The following is a 9,806-nucleotide window of genomic DNA, read 5'->3' as shown; positions in this document are numbered from 1 at the left end:
TATTTTTCTTCTCATTTTCTTTACTTGTGACGATGATACGATGATGTTCGCGCAGGGCTGCACCAGTCTCGTTGATAAAAATTACTTTTATTTTCATCGAAAATATAAATAAATTACAAAATATAGTTAGGTTAGTATTCGGAAGATCGTCGTCTTTAACATAAAGTCATCGTAATAGTATCGAGTTGAACGCAAAGAGCTACCAGATGTGTCATACGACATGTCTTGATGGTTCTCAGCGTTTCGATACTGCCTCTACTAAGGTACGTTATACACAGGTGAGGGGTGCGATCAGTGATGGGCTACTAATTAATGATTCACTTACAATTAAGTGAAATTATAAGTTTCCAAAAGCATGGAAAGTCTTGAGAGTCGTTTACCATATCAGCGTTTCAATAAGAAAGATAATACTATAAAATAATACTATAAATCATATAATAATACTACTTAATAATACTAACATTACTTCTTCGTTCAAAGAGTTTTCATTTTCATATTATCTTCATAGAATTTGATGCAACAAAGATTCGTATCCTTCATTTTCAGGAATTATTAATACTTGAAGACTTCCAAGACTCGTCCAGTAATTACGTTTATTTAAGTATTCGAAGGTTTTCAATTGCAAAATGAATGCCCATCACTAGATGTTTCAGACATGTCGAGTTACGCAATTAGAAGACTTCAGTTCGATTATTGCAGGATTTTCTTATGTATATTAATGTATATACGTTAGGATGATGTGCAAATGTCAGAGACCCCGTTGTGCAAATCCAATAGGATTGAATGGTTAGTAACGTGATAGAAGCTTCGGTGTTACGTACGATTCTAAAATCGGATCTGCTCGACTGTGGCACACGCACATCACGATTAATCGCTAAGACTAGGAGATTCATCGATGTTACACAGTGCTTTCCGTGTCAGACGCCATGGACAACGTCTGGAGCTTCGGCACCGAGTAATTCTCGGAATGGCCGTGTAACTGTGTACGATTCGAAACTCGTTCCAAAGTCGACGGTGCCGATGGAGTGTCCTGATGCGCCTTGGGTGGTATCGGCGGTGGACTCACCTGAAAGTTCAATAAATTGAATAAACGTAATCAATTCTCAAAACTATCAAGTGCTACCACTGTGCTATCATCAGACTCTTGATTACTGGAACCATCTAAAATATCGCAGAAACATGATTACCTCCTGACCCGGTAGAGAATGCGAGCCCTGGAACATACCGCTAGCAAAATTACTCGTGGAAACGTTTAGCGCGTTGATTACTGATGGCGGTGAAATGTTCATGATATCGTTGCATCTCGATCGTGGCTCAAAGTCCTCGTAACCTAAGTTGTTTAAATTGGTCAGATGCGATTGGAAGTCCAATAAACTGGCAGTTGATATACCGCTATCGCGAAGATCGTTCGGCTCGTTTTGCGCTTCCGAATCGTCGTCGGTGCTCCACTCGGTGTTACGTTTGTACGCTAAACGTTTTGGAGGCGCTGGTGGCACGATGGTACTCGTGTTCGAGTCTCTCTTATCTGGGGCTGAAACGTGAAAGCTTCGATGCATTTACGTTTACCCAAAGCAATGATCATCTGGAAGCACACTTACTGCAACCCCTGGGTGGCAGTGGTGGAGCTGGTTCAGGGCCAGGTTCGCTCCAGGAAGTTCTTAAACCAGTTTGATCTACACCGTCGGTGGGCGTTGGCAGAGAATGTCTAAGTGGTAGCTTTGGACTTAACGGTTTGCTGAGAGATCTCTGGTGCGTGGGTCTTGGTGGAGTGGTACCATAGCCTACAGAACGAGGCCGTACTTCTCGTTGCGGGATAGGTGGTGGACCACCGTCCACTTTTGTATAAAAACCTTCGTCCTCGGGTAGACCGTCGCTGTCTGCGTGGGAGTATCTGGAACCAGCTGTCTCCAACGTGGCTGGACGTTGCTTCTCGTTAGTGGGTAACGGAGGTAATGGTGAACTAGAAAATAACAAGGCCAAGTACCGTAATATCCTGATGGATGAAAGAACACTTGTCAGTGTTTATTCTAGTATTCATCCAGGTCATATATCAAGAGCTTACTTGACGATGCTATCGTGATGAATAGTTCGTTGCCTGGCCAATGGACCCAGGCCTTGCTTTAGCTGCGTGAATCTCTCGTTCAGTCTTTTGTGAAGTGGCTGCACCCCAGCGGGTGCAATTTGACCGTGTAAATTAAGTCCAGCCTCCAGCACGCTCATTTGATCCAGAATCAACCCCTTCAGCCTGTTCACGTGCGGCACCATGTCCGGATTCTGTCTAGCGAATTCTGGAGTAAGGAAAGCTTCCTGGTATTTCGTGATTCCGCCCATCACGTTCGCGTCGATGATGCCCTGGAGTCTCATACTAAAGGGATTAATGTTTCGATGAGGTTCGGCAGTGTATTGTGCGACCAGTCTCCTCAGTTCTCTCTCCACGCTCTGCATTGTCTCGCAGGCGTATTGTACAGGAGCCAGCAGTTCGGATCTTTTTTCGATTACCTCGAACCACCTGAGTATACCGGGTAGTTTCGCCTCGGTGGTCAGGGTAGTTCTCTCGATCCAGAGTGATTTGAATTCGTTCTCGCGATCGACCGGGCCCCTGTGTAGCGGCCGATCGAAGATGAACTTCCGGACGTCGTTCACCAAGTAGAAAGCGACCACACGCTCCGGTACTTCCGCTCCCCTACAGGCTAGGCTACTTTCTTCTGGGATCGGTTTCACGTTGCAGATTTGTATATCTGAAGCATCGAATTGAAAGGCAAAGAATTAACACCATTACACTCAGAGTAATAAAATTTTAGGCTCTTACATTGGCCCTCGGATGTAAGAATACTCTCATCGGGGGGAGAGTTCTTCATTAATATTTGTGCGCTTGGAAATTCAGTCTGCAGTCGCTGCGTGAATGCTCCTATTCTCTCGTACTCTAAACCACGATATATAAACAGCTTATTCTGTGAAACGAGAAAATTTCTTGTAGATCCTAGGAAAATTTTATAAGACATTTTCTTTTCCACAGCACTTACCCTAACGAAGAGAGGAAAACTAAGACCATAGAAGCCTACTCTAAAGTATTCAGGTTCGGGCCGAAGCTGCGTCAGTATATTATCGAGGAACTTGGCTTGCAATTTCAGTACGTGGCTCAGTTTCGCGTAATCGTACAACCTCGTCTCGTATAGCACCGCCAGTTCCTTGCACAAGGGTATACCCTTCTCCCAGCACTTGCCCCGATCCAAATAATGAATTATCTTGTGATAGAGCACCTCTTTTCTCTGCCATTCTGGCTGTTGGGGATGAGAATGATCCGGGGGCAAGATCGTCGAACCCCAACCCAGTTGATCAGCGTATAACTTCATGGTGAATCCAGCTTCGGTGTAGTTTTCTGCTGCCAGATGTAGGTCGTGCAATTTGTAAATATAGCGCAGGTACATTTCCTTTCTATTGAATTCATTTTTGTAAAAGTTCTGCGGGTAAAACAGGAAGCTTATTAAAATGAATCGAGTCGTAGGCTTTTGTACAACTGTTTATCAGCTCACCAGTAAATTAACGGTACACGACATTCGCTTGTCGCGATTCTCGTCTCCCTGAATAACGCTTCTGTAATCCAGGAGTCTTTCCAGCAAACGGGTGATCGACGTGATGAAAGCTGTTCCGCTCTCCTTCCAGGTTGGATCTTCCGACTGCACTCTATCCAATAATCTATGGACGAAAGCAGAATACATAATGAACTTTCTTGATTCGTGCAGTCTAGGAAATGAATTTGAATCCTTTAATCAAGACCAGGAACTTACACAGCACTAAGATGCTCCCTAACGCGGCATGAAATAAAATTCAATTATACTAAACGCTGATTCTTAACAAAATGATTTAACTATACTCACATAGTGTTGAACAACTGTCTGTACTCGTCGTCACCCTTGTTCTCGCTGATCAAGATATCTAATTTGTCTATCAATTCCGATTCCACGGTTTTGAAGCTACCTCTAGCCCGTTGCTCGCATTCCATCATATCAAAGAAGATATGCAAGGTAGCCTTTCGAAGTTCGCTCTCGGGAACCAAGGTGACCTCCAGGAAAGGACCCACCATTCCAGGAATGAACTCTAACTTCCTCTCAGCCAACTGAGTCCACATGGAGAGTATCTGGAAGCCCATGAATACTCTCATGTCTCCATACTTCTCGACGATCTTCTCGCGTTTCACTTCGGAGAATTGCTCCAGCTGCAGGGACGGCTGAGTGAGATAAGCTACAGCCAGGTTGAAGTAAGTCGACCAGAGTTGCGAATCGAAGTAGTCGCCGGAGAAGCGAAAGGCCAAAGGCTGCGCGAGCTCCTGAAGAGACTTCAGGATAACGTTATTCGCTTGCATTCTGATTACCAGCCAGTCCGGTGGGAACACTTCCTGTCTGACGAGGTCGCGAAGGACCAGGTACACTCTAAGAAGAAAATCCTTCAGGGGTTTTCGTTCGCCAGCGTGAGCGAGCTCTTCCCACAGCCGGGAATAATGGTACTCGTCGAGAAGCTGAAGCAGTCCTATCAGACAAGCGACTAGACATCCCAGCACAGGACCACTGGTGTTGATGACGATCAGTATGGTCTGTATTAAAACGTCGAGGATCGAGAGACAGAGCGTTTCGACGTCGTGCTGGATGCAATTGTTCACTTTATTGGTGTCTCGACCTCGTTTGTGCAGGAAACTGAGTATCTCGCCGAAGATCTCGGTGCAGGAGCGAAGCTCTTCGCGTCTGATCAGATGAATCCTCAGGTGTCTGCACATGGTTACCAGCAGGAGATTTCTGCTCTCGTCGTCCTCGCGGAATAACGAGGACGTGGTCAAATTCTTGATGGCCGTCAGCTTGGCTTGAGTTAATGGCAAAGGTGGTTCGCGTGGCACGGAGTCTAGCATCGTGCAGGTGAGCTTGGCCACCTCCAGGACAGGTAACACAGCAACCAACTGCTCGAACACTGGCGAGATCGAGTACAGTAAAGCCATCTGAGAGTTAAGAACCATTTCGTAAGGGATGCCCAACATTTTATTCAACGCCGCGAACACGCAGTACAGATCTCGTTTGAAGCTGTCCTCGTATTGACCGGCAGTCGCTCTGGCGAACAACAGACGACTCTGTCTGATGAACTTGAAGATGTATTCCAGAGAACGGAAGCATTTGATGATGGGCTCTTGCTTCTCTGCCGCTGTCACCCAATCGGCGCAGTGCTGCACGCTGCTCAGAAGACCCTTGTACACCAAGGCAGCGGCGAAGTGGCCGGATATGTAAGCGTCCATCACGGGTTTGAAATGCTCGAACTTGGAATCCTCGAGAAGGCTAAAAATGGAGACCAACACTTGGAAAACTAAGCCCGAATGAGCTGTAGAATTCCCGTCCTCCGTATGGAACATGGAGAAGAGCGCGTCCAAGATATCCTGCAGGAATTTCACCAACTCCTCGCCGTCTAGTCGCAGTACACGACCGAGAGCCTCTGAGATCCGTTCCGGATGCGCCTTCCACTGAAGTAGACTTAGAAGATCAACGTTCTGCGTTAACTTTGTACTGCACAACAACGTGTGCACGAATACAGCCTCCTTTGGAGATCTCGAAAACGCTGGCGTTCCTGAGAAACCGCGAAAGGAATATTGGAAAATTCTCCGAATTTTCAGAGAATAATTAATGTAGCCAAGTGTTACCCGTTGCGTTTGGTTCCCGAGCACTGCTGGGCAAAGTTAGATAACTCAACGAATCCAACTTCGATCGGTCTTCGCATTTATAGATATACAACTCGTGAGGACCATCCTGAAGAGTGGCTCCTCCGGGTTCCATGAGACGCACGAAAGCGAAGGCGAACAACTTCTTGTCGGTCTTCTCGCGTGCTGAAGACGCAGAACGTGTGAGAAATCTTGCGACCAAAGCGGAATCGCTTTACTACTTACTGGAACAGTGTCGGAACTCGAAACGAACGTGACTTCCGTAAAACTTGTCTATAGGTATCGCCAGTCGAACAGTCTCCGCCCACGACGGACTGTTATGGTGATATATGATTAAGCTTTGGTATTCAGAACTGTCCTCCGTCCCGGCAGCGCCAAACAAGCAACCCTCCAGAGGCTGGCCATCCGCGTCCAACACCAAGATTGTCACCTAACGAAACATCGTACGTATTGTTATCTCTTATACAAAATGATCTATAGCGAACATTATACCTCGATATTCTTCCCCGTCGATTTTCCACCCCTCTCGAACTCCCCGCGCTCTAGTTTCAGGTACAAATCGTTCCGCACGTCGCCCGGCATGATCACGTCGGAGAAGCCGAGCTTCTTCGTCAGACAGATATTCTTGAAGAGCAAAGGATTCTCTTCTCGCACCTGGCTCAGTTCGCCGTGAAGAACTCGCAAGGAAACCACTATCCCGTAATTCGGCTGACCAGGAAGCGGGGAACACTTGTTGTTGCGGATGATCTGCTCGTGCAGCTGATGAAACTCCTTCTCCTCGCCTTGGCATACCTGGAACGATGGATGATTTTAGGAAACACCGTAAACGTAAAATAATCGTTGTACTTCGGAACGAGTAAATGGAACCTTGAACGTCATCTCGAGTTCCTCGGTGTGATCCTGGGTGGCTTCGGCGAGGGAGAGCACCGCGACGCCGTGGGGTCTCCTGTAAGTTGCGGTTCCAGCTTTGTTCTTGCCGGAATCGGAATACAGCATTCTCCCGCATCGCATCACGTGTGCCACCATGTACAGATCCCTGCTGAGGTCAGCGTTACCGAGATCAGTGAAAATCGTACAGTTGCTGTGTATCTTCTCGATGAAGCTCGAGAAACCCTCCTTCGAGATCCGCACCAGGAAACGCTCGCTCAGATATTCGTTCCTCTTCGCGTCGTACAAAGAGAAATATATCTCGGTGTCCTCGCCGATCGAATGCCCGAAATCTCTCATGCAGAAGTACAGGTGATGCGTTAACACCTTTTTGTGCTCCTTCCGCCTGAGCGTACCACGAGCCGAAGCACCCTGTGAATTCTCCGCGCTCTGCACGTGCTGAAATTTCGATCGAAACCAAAGCTGAGCATTGGTCGGAAGGAAAGTTACCTTTAGAAACGATTCTTTCGATGGTAAATGTATTTTTAATAAAAAATATTCTGAAATCTCGATACGCGAGAGATTTAAAAATATTTCCTTAAAAATTCGACAATTTATTAATTTTTAAAATAAGAAGAGAAACGTGTTTTGCTTTTGTTCACGGTTCACGGAGATATCAAAATTTTCAGCGTAATAAAAATTTCATGTCGCTCGTTCGTGCGTCGAATACACCCTTCAGACCGACTTCGTTTCAATTCTTGCCGAGTATTCGAAATGGTCAGCACTCCAGCTAGAATTTCAATGAGCTTCAGCGATCCCAGGCACGGTCAAGTATCCGCTAAAGTGCTCTTTCTATCCCTTCAACATATTCAGCTCTCCTCGATACACGACTCTTCCACTACTTTCTCCCTTTTCCCTCGATGTCGACTCGTATCGACTCGTACAGAATCGAGCTTTGCTTATTACTTCGAATCGTTATCTTGTATTATTCTAATTACCACGTGATAAAGTTCGACGACCGACATGGTATCCGGGTCCACCATATGGGCACCCTGACGAGGCACCAGGTCCAGGCCCAACTTTCTGAAACATTAAAAATGGTGCAAGATTAGATTTCATTTTATCTATAAAAAGTAGCTCTGAACTTTTGAAAATGTTAAAGGTAGCAAAATATCAGCGGTGAATGGAAGGAATAAAACGAATATTATTTCTCAAGGCAGTCCACCGATTGCCGCGATCTAATCGATTATCCATTTACAATTGATTTTTTTGAAAAAAAAAGTGGAAATATCGATGCAAATTCAGGGATATAGGCGGAGAAACGCGTGGCGAAGCAGAGCGAGGGGAAGCGAAGGCAAGAGGGAAAGCGTTGTAGCTGCATTCCTGCGAGGTGAAGGGGCCACGCGAGGACCCTGGCGAGTAGCCGGGCCTGTAGGGCCCCGATGCGTTCGAGAACACGTCGGCCCTATGGCATGCGGTCGTCCGGGGTCATGGGAAGTTAAGTAGGAGCTCGGCCACTTCAGAAGTAAACTTCAGAAACTGATGCAAAGCCTTGCTTAATTAGATCATCCTTCGATGACTCTCCGGTTCACGATTCTTCTGTCAACCCTAACGATCGCTTCGCCTCGAATATCGATGGCCGGGTCAATCGAGATCGAATCGAGAAAAATTTCCCAACTTGGCACCCAAGGATCGAGAAATTGAATTCCGATGCATAATTAATACTTTTATGTCTCGACGAGTTTCGCTAACTAGCTATTTATCGTCACTGGATCTACATCAAAGCGTGAAATTAACCTGCCACGTGAACGATCGATTAATTTTTTTTCTCGCGCCAACGAGCAACCGGAGATTTCCTGGTAGAAGAGCGCGGAGAGAAGCAATGGCTGTTAAGCGATAATTAACGTTCGCCTCGAAAACACGGCCGGCCGTAAACCGTGGATTTCCAAGTGGATTTTGGGCGGACCACGAAAATTAAGTGGTACTGGAGAGAAGGATCGTCGTATTTGCTTCTCGCTTTGTCTCATCCACCGCTACATTCTCTTCTCCCTTTGCACACTTCTACGTCGCTGATCAAGCTGATTCCATGTATCGTCCTACGCCCTCGCGAACTCATCACGAAGGGCCGTACCCTTAATCTGCTTACACTGGTTTAAAAGCGTACTGGTACAAATGATTTTTAGAATAATTGCATTTCGAAAATGATACAGATGAAACTAAGTCCCTAACGATACTCTGGATGCAATAATTAATGAATCTCGACGATTTTCATGCAGTTTTCGAAGATGTTTGCGGGATTCGTCGACGCGTACGGTCCTGAGAATCTTCAGAGGTCCCCCCTCGGGCCCCAGTTGATGGAATGCAGGTGAGCAGGCAGAGTTCGATGCGTGGAGACAGGTACAGGCAATGTCCGCCGCGTGGTTGGGACCTATGTCCCATTCCAAAGATATCGGATATATTCGCTGGCCGGGGACGTTCGGTTCACCACGAACGAGCAACCTCGACGAAGAAACGGGAGACGAGTTTCAGCCTTCCATCCTTCTTTTTCCATCCTTTCTTTCCTCCAACCTCATCCCCTGCGGATGACGAATTCGTTCGGGCAATGCCCGTGCAACACCTCCGAAAGTCGATTTACCATGGGAAACCACTTTCGTCCGTTAATATTTCAGTGGTACCGCGTGGAATTCGGAGAACCAACATGAAATTCATAATTTAATACTCTAGCCGAGGGAAAACCGGAATGGCATCTTGAAACTTGGATTACCATGAAAAGAAGAGACGGAAAGTTTCCATGTATCTGAATACTTGTGCAAGAAATATCTCAAGAATGTGCTAATTGCCAAAGTTGAAATTCATTCTAATTACTTTTCGCACCTTTCTGAACAATTCCACCAAGTTTCAAACGAATGGTCACCGAGGTCATCCGGAACACCAATGGTACCTGTGTATCTTAATTAACCCTACCACTTCTCTTTTAATAATTTGAAATATTCAAACCGCATAAATGGAGCTTCCAAAGCGAACGAACAGTCCGGACCAAGTTTCAACTTCCATAAATTATTAAAATCAACCTGGAGGATCTAACGAGGCTTGAAAACTACCCGAACTTGGTCCAACGACTCCAAGATAGTCCAAGTTTCGAATGATTTATCCGGACCGAATGTTTCCAAGCTTTCGAGCAATTGGAAAAATTTATAGCCCCGAAAGGGAGAGTTTCGAGCGGACGATAACGAAGGATTCCTCC

General features: G+C 46.1%; 1 protein-coding gene across 5 annotated transcripts in view; it reads right to left on the bottom strand.

Moving 5' to 3' along the window:
* Positions 1-66: 66 nt before the first annotated feature.
* The window catches only part of LOC114879692 (dedicator of cytokinesis protein 3), a 30,138-nt gene continuing 20,398 nt past the window's right edge, over positions 67-9,806 (bottom strand). The window contains exons 5-19 of one of the 5 annotated variants that reach the window (XM_046290051.1): positions 7,561-7,645; positions 6,563-7,045; positions 6,188-6,487; positions 5,921-6,125; positions 5,678-5,860; positions 3,879-5,604; positions 3,789-3,806; positions 3,534-3,696; positions 3,024-3,461; positions 2,810-2,951; positions 2,063-2,738; positions 1,599-1,960; positions 1,391-1,531; positions 1,188-1,330; positions 67-1,066 (exon numbers count right to left, since the gene is read on the bottom strand). In XM_046290051.1, the coding sequence (XP_046146007.1) occupies positions 899-1,066; positions 1,188-1,330; positions 1,391-1,531; positions 1,599-1,960; positions 2,063-2,738; positions 2,810-2,951; positions 3,024-3,461; positions 3,534-3,696; positions 3,789-3,806; positions 3,879-5,604; positions 5,678-5,860; positions 5,921-6,125; positions 6,188-6,487; positions 6,563-7,045; positions 7,561-7,645 (5,233 nt within the window). In that variant the 3' untranslated portion in view covers positions 67-898. Of the gene's footprint in view, positions 1,067-1,187; positions 1,532-1,598; positions 1,961-2,062; positions 2,739-2,809; positions 2,952-3,023; positions 3,462-3,533; positions 3,697-3,788; positions 3,807-3,878; positions 5,605-5,677; positions 5,861-5,920; positions 6,126-6,187; positions 6,488-6,562; positions 7,046-7,560; positions 7,646-9,806 lie in introns of all 5 variants that reach the window. The other 4 variants (XM_046290049.1, XM_046290050.1, XM_029194880.2 and 1 more) reach the window with 4 other exon arrangements.

The sequence above is a fragment of the Osmia bicornis genome, chromosome 2 (genome assembly GCF_907164935.1).
Source record: "Osmia bicornis bicornis chromosome 2, iOsmBic2.1, whole genome shotgun sequence".
Lineage (NCBI taxonomy): Eukaryota > Metazoa > Arthropoda > Insecta > Hymenoptera > Megachilidae > Osmia > Osmia bicornis.
The sequence above is the reverse complement of the archived record's forward strand: the minus strand, read 5'-3'. Positions and strand labels throughout refer to the sequence as shown.